Source organism: Lathamus discolor, chromosome 20, assembly GCF_037157495.1.
Source record: "Lathamus discolor isolate bLatDis1 chromosome 20, bLatDis1.hap1, whole genome shotgun sequence".
Taxonomy (NCBI): Eukaryota; Metazoa; Chordata; class Aves; order Psittaciformes; family Psittacidae; genus Lathamus; species Lathamus discolor.
The window spans coordinates 2,709,941-2,724,504 of NC_088903.1; the positions used below are offsets into that span (position 1 = coordinate 2,709,941).

Below are 14,564 nucleotides of genomic sequence, written 5' to 3' on the forward strand. Positions count from 1 at the left end.
AGCGGGGCTCAACGGCCGCAACCGCCCGCCCTTTTCCTCCTCCCCTCAGCGAGGAGGGGGGGGAAGGAGGGGGGGGGTCCCTTCCGCTTCGCTTTTTCCTCCTCACGTTCGCTTTTTCCTCCTCACATTCGCTTTTTACTTTAAAAAAAAACCCTTTTTTTGGCGTTTTCGATGCCCGCGGGGGAAGGGTGGCCCCGCAGCCCGGCTCTGAGCCACATCCCCCCCCCCGGCGCTCCTGCCTCAGCCCCGCGCTATGGAGGCCCCCGCGCTGCGTGTTCAGGAGGCGGCGGTCGGCTCCGGAGGGGCAGGGAGGCCGGGGCCCAAAGGCCGGGCCCGGGGTGGCCGCAGCTCCAGGGCATTGTTGAGCCGGGGGCTCCTGTCCTGGGAGACGTGCTTTGGGCTTGGAAGCAGCGCAATGGAGCCCCATTGCTGCCCCTTGGTGTGATGGAGGCTGGGGATGAGAGCTGAGCGCGTGCTGTTGGCTGGAGAATAGATCTGAATGCTGCGGTGGGTGAGGGAAGGGCTCTGCAGGGAGAACCCCCCCCCCCTGCAGCCCTGATCCGGCCCTAGGAACAGCACCGGAGGGATGTGGAGGTGCTGGATGAGGCCATGGGGATGCTGCGAGGGCTGGAGCAGCTCTGCTCTGGAGCCAGGCTGAGGGAGCTGGGCTGGGGCAGCCTGGAGAAGAGAAGGCTCCTGAAGGGGAGACCTGAGAGCAGCTCCAGGGCCTAAAGGGGCTGCAGGGGACCTGGAGAGGGGCTTGGGACAAGGGCCTGTAGGGACAGGCCAAGGGGAATGGCTTGAACCTGCCCGAGGGGAGGCTGAGCTGAGCTCTTAGGCAGAAGCTCTTCCCTGTGAGGGTGCTGAGGCGCTGGCACAGGGTGCCCAGAGAAGCTGTGGCTGCCCCATCCCTGGCAGTGCTCAAGGCCAGGTTGGACACAGGGGCTTGGAGCAAGCTGCTCCAGTGGAAGGGGTCCCTGCCCGTGGAGCTGGATGAGCTTTAAGCTCCCTGCAACCCCAAGCAGGCTGGGGCTGGTGTTTGCAGTACGCGGTGGTTTGGAAGTCAGTTACGTGTTTTGGAAGACTCGCTCATGGCTTGGAAACTGTCAAGTAGAAATCTTTTGTTTCTAGAGCCAGTGTTCTAAAACCGCTCGGGCAACAGCTGAGCAGGGGAAGGAGGGGACTTGGGTTTGACCACGCTGCGCATCGTTAGACTCGAGCTCAGGAGCCCGGGCCTCTGGTGATTCCCTAAATCATATTTTACCGCGCGGCCCCAGCCCAGCACAGTGTCCAAAACTGATGTAATAGTATTTGCATAACAAATCTGGAACCAGCCAGCACAGCGATGGGGGTTGTTTTTGTAGACAGCTGTAAAAGTTTTAGTTCAATGCTTCCATGCAAAAAAGCACTCAAGTTACGAGTTCTGTGTAAGAAAGTATGCAAAAACAAGTGTGAAAGGAAGGTACCACATTGCTGACAGGAAAGGCTTTAACTCAAGCCTGGTGGTACTGTAGAGTAGTGTCCCTCTCATTTAATGTCTTGTGAAACTCCTTGTCCTACTAACTATGTGTGCTGCCTCTTTATCTCACTTCTCTCTCTTTGCAGACAAGCGGCTACAACTTTCTTCTTTCTTCACCCAAGGTACTCTCAAGTGGTCGGTTAAGGCAGCAGAGCTGTCAGGGTTTTCATTTTTAATGGCCGTGAGCTGCTCAACAGTTCAGAATTAGGTCCACCCCAAAAGATCCAGCGTTCCCATGTAGTGAATGTTTTCAGTTTTACTCAAAGTTCACACTTCACACTCCCACTGCAATGGTTCCGTTGGTAAACTGTCTGCTGCAGAGTCACAGGTCAGGCTGAGCATCCCCTGCTCCTAAGGGTGTCACAGCCCTACACAGCCCGTCGGTCCCCAGCTTGCTAGTTATTATAAAATGGGGTCTTTGCTATAAAGCTTTGTCTGCCGTTTTGAATCTTTATTAAGATTTATATAAGCCTGTAACTTAGGCTTCTGGCCTGTGTGTTTGGTCAAATGACTCCTTCCTTTTCAAGTCTCTAAGATTTCTAACTGATAAGTTGTCATTACAGATTTGTGAGCTCAGGGGAGGGGAAAAACCGGTTTTCTTTAAGCACATGGTAATGGTGTTGGGGCGGGGGAGGATTTTACAGGGCAAGATGTGAAGTCATGTCATTCTAAATTACATTACTAGCTATTTCTGCTAGCAGCTGGAAGCTGAAGTAGGAAGTAATAGAAGAGGAAAAAACATATATTGTGGACTTGATCATGGTGTGAGTAGATATTAAAAAGGCAAATATATTTTATCCTAGGAAATACATGGAGAGAGTTCCAGGAGCACAGGGGCACGTGAATGACCTGTGCAAGGCTCTGGAGAGATGTTACCTGGGATACAGAGTGCAAGTTTTGTCTCTGATCTTTAAGGTGGGTGATCTAAAGAGGAGAGCCCTGATGAACACTGCAGAGGTTTTTACAGGCTGGCAAACCCAGGCTCTTTCGATTTCTGCTCTTGAAATAAGAGCGGAGAGAAGACTTTATTGGTTTTCTGATGGTAAATATGAGGGGATGTAAAGGTTTAAATTGGAGAACAAACCTGGGAGTAGGAGAAAACGGCCCTGAATAATCCTGGGATGTAAAACAAAGCTTTCTGATCATCACATAGTAGCTTCCAGGGCTTCCTTGAAGTTCACAGGAGCAAGAAACCTTCCAAATTATTAAATGGTTCTGGAAGGGGAATATAGAGATTGTCTGGCATAACGGAGAATTAGGCTTGATTATCCCAGATATCTTTGGGTTTTAAACAGTGTATTTCCAGAATTGTTTTCCAAGTGATGGAAAAGCCTCGATTGAAGAAGCAGTCATTGACATTCCACGGAAAGGAGGAGAATCCTGGCTCCATGTCACGTTCTCACACACCTGAGCTATGGCAATTCGCACTCACTGTCTTAGGCTTTGCATCCAAGCGATCAGGTCAGATCGCAGTTTGATTTGCCACTTTGTTAACTTCTAGACGATCAGGTTGTGGGAGTGTTACCAGTAACAGAACAAAAAAATGCATTAAGCCTCCATCCACCTTCTTATCAAACGTTGATTTCTCAGTGTTCAAGCACAGCTGAGTTCAGGGCTGACCTGAGATCAGAACAGCTCTTACGTTTTTAGGCCTTTCCTTGGTGAGTAGCTCTGGGTGGTGGGTGAAGCAAGATGCCATGATGACAAGCGCTCAGCTTGCACATGAAGTCAAGACTGTGTTGGCCTGGCTTTAATTCGCTTTAACTTATTAAACAACTTTGTAACTTGATTTTCTTCTAAATAGCAATGTGACTTTGCTAACTTGAGTTTTGGTTTGCTTATCTCAGTCATTTAATGTACAATCCGAGGAGTGTGACCCCTGAAAGAGTAATGCCATGAAAGCAGCACTTGTTGAACAGCTAAGGCTGCCTTGCCATGTTTATGGGATGTGTAGACAGAGCCAGGACAGATTGAGCACAAAGGAAAATGGAGTTTGTAGAACAGAAGTTACTCTTTCACGTGCGTGGGCACCGCAGTGCACCAGTTCTAATCCAGGCTCAGCCTGCTTGGCTCTGCAGTGTGAAATGAAATGAGTCAGGACTCTGCCAACGCAAAATAGCTCCATGTCACCCTGCTACGCTCTCCATATGAATAGCTGGTGTCCCTTGAGTGACCTAACCCAAGCCGTTGCAAGATTTCCAGTGCTATTTTGGGGTATAGGCGCTTGCTGCAGGCTTTAAAGATGAAAGGCTCCCTAAAATAAGTATTTTGGGTTAGCTGCCCATGATGGGCTGTGGATTTGTGCACGCAACCTGGCAGCACTGCAGGAAACAGAGCAGCTTCTTGTTAGACCCGCTTCCGAGTGGAACTGTGGGTTGAAGGAGACCCTGAGCTAGCTGGGTGTCATAGGAGCATGTGTAAGCCCTCAGGGTGAGGTTACTCTTGTCTTGTTGGTTTATTTCCCCTGGAACTGCTCCCCTCAATCCCATTCCTGCCTGTATCCCTGCTCAGGGACTGGCCATGGCTTTCTCACTGATGGAGCCACCTCTGATGGTGCAGACAGAGCTTATCGCCGGTGACGCTGAGGGAGGTTTCCTCTAAAGCACAGGGCTTCCAGGCTTTTCTTTCTGCTCCGTCGTGTGCTGTGTGGGAGCAGGGCTGCGCCCGGCGTTCACCCTCTGCCCATCTTCCAGCCTCTGGGGGATGGCGGGGTGAAGGCTGGAGGTGATGCTGCTGTGGAGAGCCCGGCGCTTTGCACCGCTGTTGGCCTCCGGTTTCGGAGATGCTCCCTCACCCCCCTGTGCCCCGCTTCTCCCCCTCCCGAGGGGCTGCTTCTGCCTGTGTCATCGCCGAAGCACCAGCAGCGGGCTCCAAGGGAGGGCAAAGCCCCCGGGGCCGGGTCGCCTCCTCCGGCCGCCGCCCGGCGCCGCTCTCCGCCCGCCCAGCGCCGCCGCCGGGCCGGATGTCGCGGTGCCCGCGGGAGGCGAGGCCGCTGCGCTCTGACAGTCCCGAGCCCAGGCGGGCAGGTGGAGCCAGGACCGCGGCCGGAGCATGGAAGGTGAGAAACGATCCCCGCTCGTTCCCCGGGCCCGAGGCGAGGGAAGCGGCGCCGCTCGGGGGCTCGCCCCGGGCTCCACCTCCCGGTGCTCGCGGAGGCTCCTTCTGCAGCCGTGAGGAGAAACCTCATCGCGTGGTGCAATTAAACAGGAAACGAACGGGGCTCTTTCCCCCATCTCTGTTTAATTTCAGCACCGTCACAACGTGTAGGATAAAGTTGGGCTTTAGAGCCTACTTTACCTGCTGTTCATATTGTAGGTTTTAACGAATTAAAGGGGGTGTTGGTTTATTTTTGCTTGTAAAGCGCGCAGGTAACTTTCAGAGCCAGCAAAACCCAACTTGTGAGTTAATCTTGGGCTGCAGTGTAATTCGATTTGGGAGAAAAGGAGCGTTAGCAGAATTTGTAACAAGCCTGGCAAAGCATCACTCGATTTGTTGTGACAGAGTTGGATGGTTTTATTTCAACTCATCATTTGAAGGACTCGAGTTTAGGTTCTTTTCTGTTTCAGTGACTTGAGGTCTTTGGTTATTGTCAGTTAGATGCAGTTGCCTGTTTAAAAAGTGTATTCTCCTTTGCTAAAAGCTTTAAAAATGTTTGTATTTAAAGAATTCGTCTCCTGGAATCTCACTGAATCGAGAGACATAACTGGCGTTGAGAAAGAATGGATCTGGTGCCAGTGGGGCCCTTCAAAATGCAGCTTCATTTTCTTGGTCCAGCTGGGTCCACTGTGTGTCTATGGGAGAAGGAAGCTCTTTAGGTGTGTCAGTGGAGTTTGGTTAGAAAGGGAGCATGTTTCTGCCATTCCAGCCGAGGTTATTGAAGTCTTTTCTGTGTTCCTGTTTCTTGTATGCTTAAAGTTAACATGCAAATAACCCTTCAGGTTTTGGTTCTGTCCGTGGGGATTATGAGGATCAGAGGACCAGTTAATGTGCCTGAGCTTGTTACGTTAACTTCATCCAGAAGGTGAAAGTGCTGTTCTGTGTATCTCGGGCTACAGTAACTGAGCAGTGTTTCTGTTTCCGTGGGTCTTGGGGAAACCTGAATTCCACTGGATGAAGGGGAATTTTCCGTTGAGGAAAAAAGGACAACACTTTTGTCCTGGATTGTCAGTGTGAGGAGGCCCCGTATGGTCACTGCCCAGGACACAGGCACCAGCAGGAGAAGCTATTTGAGACCTGGGGCCAGGAGGCCAAAACCTGTGATCGGCTTGGTCGTGTTGAGGGATTTGCTGCGCTGGGGTGAATGTGTTGATCTGGATGTCAGAGTTATTCTGCTGGGTTCAGAAGGTCGCATGCTACAATGTGAAAAAAACGTTATCTTTAGTTACTGCTGGTCAGGATTTCTTCCCAAAATGACACGTGCGCTTAAAATGCCCTTGTCACTTCGAGCATTACATGGTGCTTAAGAACGGCAAAGTGTTAGAGACCATGTAAAGAGTTTCTTTGGTCCAGGTGCCTTCTTCAGAAAGCCATTGAGAGTGGAAGCGCTGGAGAAGGCCTTTCAGTGGGGAAATTTGGTTTTCCCTCTGTGTGGCTTGAAGGTGAAAACCACATTGGGTGAGAGCAGTTGAGTGCCGCACATCACAAAGGTGCTGGCTCTGCTGTGAGCATTTAGGGGTAAGGCTGGAGGGGGTCTACCTGTAGGGCAGACGCCAGGGTTTGGTGTGTGTTTTATTTTGCCTTGCTTGTGCTTCTGAAGATGGCACGAACAAGGAAATGAGCTGTGTTTGTTCCACGTGCTGTGCTAGAAGAACTGAGAGCGTACAGGATTTGAAAAGAAGTCCCCTTCGTGATGCTGTTGGGTTGAAACCTGCAGCTGGCAGTAAAAAGGCAACGTTCTGGGTTTCACTTTGGAGGCAAACAGGTAAGGTTAGGCATCCCTTCCATTTCGATGGCTGCACTGGTGATGGAGGGGTACCAGTGTTATCCTTTATTTGAAAAACATCCAGTTTAGGGGGGTTAAAATACAGGTAGGTTTTGTTGCTCCTATTAACTGGTCAAATACCAGGACAAAGTGTGAGTCCAGTTCCGTCTTAAAATCCCCCAGTGCTTTTTTAGTGAGCGATTTGAATATCTGTGCTCACTTTGGCTGCTGGGGGGATACAGGATGCCTGAGGATTGCTCTCAAAAGCACACGGATTTTACTTCTGCTTTGTAAATGCACATCGGGCGCCCGCTGCAGCACTCACAGGCACACGTCTCCTCCCCGTGCACCCGGGTCAGTGCATCCCTTCGAAGTTCAAGAAGGCTTAATGTGCTCTGTAAGTGATCTGCATCGTTCTCCTCTGAACGCTGGGTAGGAACATGGTCTTATTTGTACGGTGTCAGGGCTGGAAGCTTTCTAGACCTCCCTCCAGCATGCTTATGTGACATAGTGAAGGATCTGGCTTAAAATACTTTATTCAGGAAAGAGACCTGAGCCTGAATAGGAAAAGGTCACTAGGGCTTTAAGAAGCTGCTTGGGACTAATATAAAGAAAGCAGATTCTGATGGGTGGATGTTGGAGGCTTGAAAGTGAAGGAAAGGCTGGTTTATTTCTCAACAGAAAAGAGAGCTGTCATATGGTTGTTCTTAGCTCATCAAAAGGAGGTTTGGATTGGATATTGGGAACAAATCATTCACTGAAAGAGTTGTTAAGTGTTGGAACAGGCTGCCCAGGGCAGTGGTAGAGCCACCATCCCTAAAGGGATTTGAAAGGTGTGTAGATGTGGCACCTGGGGACATGGTTTAGTGGTGGACTGGGCAGTGCTGAGTTAACGGTTGGACTCAGATGCACTCAAAGGTCTTTTCCAACCTAAACAATCGTGTGACTGTGCTGTCCAACAGCCCACCACGGGCAGGAGCCTGTTACATTCAATAATAAACCCAGAGACCATCCCACTAGGAAGCAGATGGGAAGCTGAGGACTGAGCCGGTCCAGCTCAGCAGTTGCATGGGTCGCACAGTGCTGATCTCTAGCAGGTTTTCCTGCAGCTGCAAGTCAGAGTTGCTCAGAGCAGGATGGTGGTTGGACTGTTTAGGGCACACAGAGGCTTGTGTGGTGTGATTTAGCAATACAGCCTTCTTGGTGGAGTGCCTGTGATGTCCTGGGGGATCCCATGGTTTCTAAATCAACAGAGTTACACAGGAACATGTGCAGAACTATCCCCTTTGAACCGCCATTTAGCGGCTCTCACTCTGCCTTTCAGGACCTCCTGCAGCCCAGGGCAAGGCAGAATTGCTATGCTTTCTCACCCACACCTCCCCCTTCCCTGGCTGGCACCTTTTTGGCTTAACTTTGGCTTTGGCCAGTTCAGGATTTTCTCAGCCGAGGATTTCAGAGTGCAACTAAACCCCAGCTCAAGTATTCCAGAGAGATGGGGAATTGTCTTGCCCAAAGCTCAATTGTTTGCACAGTTCCAAGGGTTTCTGCAATTGAAATGTCTGTATTCTTGCAAAGTAAAGTTAAAATCAATGCTAGAGAGGATTTTGGTTGTGCATTTACTGATGTTTCCCCATCGGTGTTCGGTATAAATTGGTCTGTTTGTTGCTTTGGACTTCACTTCTACTGGTGTGATGATAAATGAAACAAGGACAAACTAGGAGCTCTAACCATGGACTTCCTTCATCTAATGTGTTGATTTTAAAAGTACAAATTTAGTCAATATTTGAGCTTTCTGTCATTCAATTCCATTCCTATCTTTAGGCCACAAAGCAATGTTCTTAGCTCTAATAAAAGCCACTTGATGAAAAGCTCCCACTCATGCTGTATTTAGTGGAAGGAGAGGAGCTCTGGTTTCATTTTAGGATGCATTTCATAAGTGCTAATGGCTTAAACCACTTGTCTCCAGTCAGGAGTCCCACCCTGAAGAGCTCAGGCCAGCTCTAGTCATTAACAGTGTTTGGTTTTCCTTTCTGTTCTTTGGTAGCAGCCAGTTAAGAGTAATGGAAGCTACTGCATAAGGTAACCCTGAGGCCCATTACTGAGAGGTGGGAGCTGAGTGCTTTCAGTTAGAAAACAATGACCCAAACAAGGCAAAAACCCCTTTGGAGAGTTCTGTTGTCTTGGAGTTTGCCTTTATTTTATTGTAGGCATCAGCCCCTCCTCTGCTGGTGCAGGTTTTTGGAAAGCCTCCTACCTGCTACCAGGCTGCTTTGCTGTAGGTAACAGAGCTTTGTATTTTGACGTTGCAGAGACCACAAAAATGTTCCATAGGCAGCGGCGGTAAAGAGAGATAGCTCCGGGTAAATGTCAGTGGTGGTTAACACCTCACAGCCACTGTGAGTGCACTGCAGTTATGCAACTATCAGGAAGGAATTCTGCCAGGCTGGGAGCTACTATTTGATATGGCCAAAGACGAGAAAAGATGTAATGGTATATAAAAATAGAGAAGGGAGGAAGGGAGCAGGTAGCTGTGGCACTGTGAAGAAAATCAACCCTTACATCGATGACATCTCAAGACATCAAGGTGCTGAGTAAAGCCTTCACCGGACAGGCCAGAGCTGCCTGCAGTTCACCTCACCACCCTGCATTCAGGCACTGCAGTGGGAGATGGAAGGACCTGCAGCTTGTCTTCAGACGTTCTTCCGAGGGCTCAGAGCTTTTGGAAACCACACATGCGGCCCTCTAAATTCCTTCAAAAATCCCTATCAGAATCTCTAAATGGGAATTAGATATCATGGGAAGTAGGCGTCATGAAGATAGATAGGTTTTTCCTTTGTGTTGGAAAAAGAATGTGAAAAACACCTTTGTGCTTTATAGAAATTCACTTCCTACAGAGTTACTTCCACTCCGCTGTACTTGCAGGATGGTACATTGCAAGGGTAAGTTACTCTGTTCTGCACCAGTTCAAAGTTAGAAAATAACATTTCATCCCTTTTCTGAGCCAGTGCTCAAGGTTGTCCAACGAAACAGAACCATGACTTGGTATTTATTTCTGGGAATGTTTTGCTTTTTCGCTTTTGCTTTCAAGCAAGAAAATGGGAATTTATAGGATTAGAGCAACTGTGGCCCAAATGGTTCTGAATATCAAACAAATCCGGTGGCTTTTTTGTCTTTTTGCAGGTTCAGAGGCAGGTATGGACCTAAGTAATCCTCAGGAACCGCCATTGGCTGCAGGTACAGTGCTTCATGTTCTTTCACCCTCTCTTGAAGGAGGACTGTAGAGTGGGGAAGAAAATGTTTCAGGAGAAAGCTGGAAGTTTGGAAGTTAGGAATAATGTGATCCTGCGTGAGAGTTTGTCCACGACTTTGCGAAACAAAACCATGCTAATGCCTCTGCAGGCAGAACACCGTGGCCATGATGAGCAGCACCAGGAATTTGCAGATGCTTTGAGGGAATCACTTGGAAATGCTCTTGGAGCATTAATATTTTATATTAATTTAATATTTCTATTAATATTTATTATTTAATATTAATAATTAATTGTTGTGTTGGGGTGTTTTTCAGAAGGACAAGAGGTTTTGACAGACTGTAACCTGAACAAATCCCAGGAAATGGAAAGGATGGGTAACGCAGAAGATATGAAGGAACACAATCAGTCTAATGAAGAAGGAGAAGGTAAAGTGGAGACTGAATTCTGAAAACTAACAGTTATATTTTGCCTTTTGAGTTATCTGGTCATGCGGTGAGAGTGATTAGGAAGTTTACTGTGGATCATGGCTCTGGTTTTCCTGTATGGCTGTAAAAGGATGTACAATGCAATTACTTTCGAGTGTTTCAAGATGCTCTGGAGGAGGAGTAACTGTGTCCCACCAGGGAACCTCACGTGCATTTCCTAAAGGTCACTTTTACAGAAGCAAGATAAAACCCTGTGCATAGGGTGAGCTCTTCAAGATGTGCTGGAGCATACACGTTCTTAAAAGTAGTTTGCATATGACAAATGCACTTTTTATTAATGTTGTTGAGCTACTCTGATATCTGAAAAATAACATGCTTTTTGTACTAAAGAAAGGATAAATTACCTCAAATTTGTAGGACAACCCAACTCTTTAACATTTCAAACTGTGGCAGTAATCCTGTGCTTTAAACTGTGGGTGGACAGAAGGCCAGTTTACCATGTTGTTCAATTTGAACAGTAAACCCTTCCTATACAGCTCTGAAAGAAGACACAGGGATGAGCAAACTGTTAAACCAATAGGTACTATTTCTCATGGAGGAGGTCGTACATAAGTGTATATTTATGTGTAGCTTTAAGAACTAGTAGCCCATCTTCATTTAACAGCTAAAAGGTAAAAGAAGCAGCTCCAGGATATAGCAGTCTTGCAGCCCCTCAGGGTTCAGGAGCTGTGCAGATAACAGCTGCAGAGCAAGAGACTTTGAATCCCTTCCTCAAGGTAGAAGCTGCTGAAGTGAAATCACAGCATGAATAAACCTTCCTGCCAGTTAGCTGAGTGTGTTCATTTGTGCCAGTTCTCAACCACAAGCAGTGAAAGATGCTGCCTGGTGGAGGATGTGGTGTCCGTATCCTGGGGAAAAGGCAGGTTCATGCGGCCTTTCAAGTGCTGCATGGCCATAGCACTGTGGCTCTGTCAGGACAAATGGTGGCTGTGGCTTTGGTCAGCTCTGAGGTAGCATTTATGTATCACTGAGGAATTGTCTCTGTCTTGGATGCCCAAGTAGCTTTGAGTTGTGTCCTGCAATGGAAATGGGATTATTTTAGAATAACATGAAATGTTCAGGGTTAAACATTATTAAAGCATTAAGGCATTATTAAAGATGAAACTTTTTCTATTTATTAACAAAGTAGAAAACATGAAACCCTCGAGGGAAGTGCTGCACTAGCAAGAGCCCATCAGGAGGGAGAAGTTATCTCCCTTGGGTATCTATGACCCTGCTGTCTAGGTGAACTGCACTGGTGCCTAGCCTTGCTTGGCAGTTGGTGCAGTGGGAGCTCACAGGTTCCTCACCAAATCTGGCTGTGTGACAGGGTGAAATGCCTCCTGTCCCCAGAGCAGCTGCTTCTCGGCAGGACTCCATTTATAGTCAGTGGAGGGTAGCTTAGTGTACGTGTCTGCTATGTGGGATCTTGCTCGGGCAGGTGAGTTCTGCTCTGCTTACCCCAAAAAGAGAAGTTTAGTGGTTTTATCCACAAAATGTGGATGGGTTTGAGCCTTTTCTACATCCAAGGCACCTGATCTCTCCTTCGGATCCCACAGCACATAAAATCTTCACAGCCATGTTCCAGCTATTTGTCCATCCCTTATACCATTCCCACTCGCATTCACTCACTTCTACCTCTGCTTCCCCAGTGTCCCTGCCCTTCCCTGTCCCCTTCCTCCACCCCTAAACTGTGCATGGAGGAAGCCAAGAAAGGGTTTCTTTCACAACCCCCTCCAACAGGAACTGGGAATATTGACCATCCAAGAGGAATTGCTTTAGCTTCTCCCCACCTCCCCATTCCAGGAGCACTGTCTATACTGCTCGCACACACAGCATCACGGCATCAAGTAAGTCTCTTTTTCCATTCCTTGACTGTCCTATGTCACCTTCAGCACCTTTCCTCAGGCTCTTTTCCACACACATATGTCAGGTGCAACTTTGACGCTTGTGAGAGGATGTCGATGCTGACACTGCTCTCGTACACCATTCATTGTTTTACATCCCTGCTGATCTCTTGCACTCCCTTTGCAATTTGTTCTGGAGTGCAAATACTGAGAATTCACATCTCAGAGATAACACTGTAAATATCAATAAAAACTCATTTCCCTCTGATTGCCTCCCTTACCGTGAGAGCATTCCTTCGTTATAAAGCGAGTGTGAACCTAGTACCGTGGTGCTCAATTCTTTGATTCTCACTGTAGGAATAAAGCCACAACTGCTGGGAGAAAACTGCTGGAAATGCACAGAAAAGCTGCAGTATCTCAGTGTGAAATGGCACAAACTAAAATCCATGTAGTGTTTACTCCATTGCTTCACATACAGCTCTCCACAGTCATTCTGATACCAGAAGCACGATAAATATGATACCTTTACGTGTGCTGAAGTCCTCGAGGCTGTGTGAGCAGCAGTAGCTGTGTCTAAATTCCTGACAAAGCCAGGATGCTACAGTTCCCAAATAACCTTAGTTTACGTGTCATGCCTACTCAAGAGCAGGAGCAGCTCCGTTAGGAGCAGTGTTTGTGGCTCAGTAACTATCCGTTGTGCTTCTGGATAAGCGGAGCCATGCTCTGGTGGTGCTGCCCAGGTGAGAGTGTGATCTTTCAGGATCACTAACCCTGGTACAAATGAGTATGGAGTATTCTCCGGAATCACAGGATAGAAATCGCAGGATGGGTGATTGCTCTTGTGAAATGGATTATGTCCTGTGTGCACCTGAAAAGTCTGTCTCTTGAAAAACCTAAAAGCTTTACTTGTCCCTTTTCGAGATGTGATCACTAGTATGCTCATGTCAAATTTATAGAGAAGTCTTGCAAAGATGTTGGTGTGGTTCTCAGAAATGTTAATCCCGGTATCCATGATCCATCCCCTTTGTGAGTAAGCAATTCCACTTCAGCATCCTCGCAATTCATTGCAGATGACAGCCTGCAAACCCTTTAATCCCAAATCCCTGCACGAGCTGTGCCCACAGGCTTTGTTCCATCTGCTGAAGGTGAGACCACTGACTAAGAGAGAGATCAAGCATTTGATAACCTGGTTTCCACTGCCTTAATATGTCTGTAACGTGTTTTTCTTCAGCACAGTGATGTGTTTTTTCCATGTTTTGCCAGCCATTCAGTAGTGATCTTCCATTCCTTGGACTATACACTTTTTGTGAAGTTTCCATTATTAATGGCTGATGCTCTAAATACACTGTGAGCTTTATAGACCCATAGAATGGTTTGGGTTGGAAGGGACCTTAAAGATCATCTAGTTCCAACCCCTGAGACTTTAAGCATAAGTTGGAGCCTGGTCATATCTAGATGTTGTCTCACTCTAGTTTGGTGGGGGTTTTATGCTAAAGCTGCAGAAAATGGTACTCCGATCCTTTCAAAAGGCTACAGAAATTTCATAAAGGCACTCAGTAATAGTAGAGGCTTCAACCTGTCCTGCTTTTGAAAGGACTTCAGCCATGCTGAGTGCTAAGTACAGGGCAAACAATTAGGCAGAAGGCTGGAGTAATATGTTAATTAAAAGCCTGCTGGAGAACAAGGAGGAAAAAAAGAAAGAACCCCCCTCTTTTTGCCTCAGGGGAATGAAGCTGCATGCTGTGGTGCACATGGTGCACGCTTGCCTGCAACCATAAAAATACACTGTTCCCATGGTGCTTCCTGTGTCTGGGCTGAGAAGAGGCAAACCCTGAGCCAGAGAGGGGAGGAAGCGCTGACTTTCTCTGGTCTTTTTATGTGTCCCCAACACTGTTACCTTTGGTGGCCATAGATGAAGCATCTTTCATTTAAAAATGAAAGAAAAAGGCCACGTTCTTCCTTATGGGAGTCAGAGTCAAGTTTAATTACGTCTAAATTCCCTCATCTGTTGAGGCTGCTGATTTTGGGGGGTGTTCTGAATGTTAGTGAGCTTTCCTGGTTGTGAACTAAAAAGCAATAGACGCCACATTCGTGGTTTCTGGATGCTGACTGCTGCTGCATTTAGGTGTGTGAAACGGGAGGTAAAAGGCTGAAGGGAGCCAGGAGGGGATGAAAAGCCCTCGCCTTGGTGCACTGAGGTTCCAGTGGTGCTGCTCACACACACGCACTTATCTGCTCGAAAAGGAAGTGCCGTTTTTTATCAGCTATTACATCTCCCAAGCCCAGCTCGAGCCTGGCTGCTCATGGGACTCAGGGGTTATCTCACAACATCAGCAGTACCGTGCTGCAGAAGTTCCCTTAACAGGGGATTTCTGTAAGTGTTAAAACCAGGCAAGGAGTCTGTGCTGTTCCACTGTGTCAGGCCTCTGCTTTGGTGGCCACACATGAACCCGGAGTTGTGTCTGAGTCTTATCACCAGAAGATCCTCTCGACTTTGTTTTAGCTCTCTGTACTGTACCAGCAGCAGCAGGAATGCACCCAAGAACATTCAGTGACATCAAC

At 47.8% G+C, this 14,564-nt stretch overlaps 1 protein-coding gene and 1 long non-coding RNA gene across 11 annotated transcripts in view; both read left to right on the forward strand.

Moving 5' to 3' along the window:
• The first annotated feature begins 4,417 nt into the window (after positions 1-4,417).
• IKZF3 (IKAROS family zinc finger 3) overlaps positions 4,418-14,564 on the forward strand; it is a 32,373-nt gene continuing 22,226 nt past the window's right edge. For 2 of the 10 annotated variants that reach the window (XR_010616765.1, XM_065699331.1), the window contains exons 1-3: positions 6,012-6,440; positions 9,621-9,674; positions 10,006-10,116. Coding sequence is in view for 9 of the 10 variants with exons in the window: in XM_065699331.1 (XP_065555403.1) it covers positions 6,293-6,440; positions 9,621-9,674; positions 10,006-10,116 (313 nt within the window). In the remaining variant the exon portion in view is untranslated. Of the gene's footprint in view, positions 4,578-6,008; positions 6,441-6,521; positions 6,547-6,663; positions 6,838-8,331; positions 9,380-9,620; positions 9,675-10,005; positions 10,117-14,564 lie in introns of those variants that run through there. The other 8 variants (XM_065699337.1, XM_065699339.1, XM_065699332.1 and 5 more) reach the window with 8 other exon arrangements.
• LOC136024177 (uncharacterized) lies at positions 10,125-12,270 on the forward strand. Its single transcript, XR_010616766.1, has 2 exons — positions 10,125-12,005; positions 12,089-12,270. It is a non-coding gene; the product is annotated as an uncharacterized LOC136024177 (long non-coding RNA).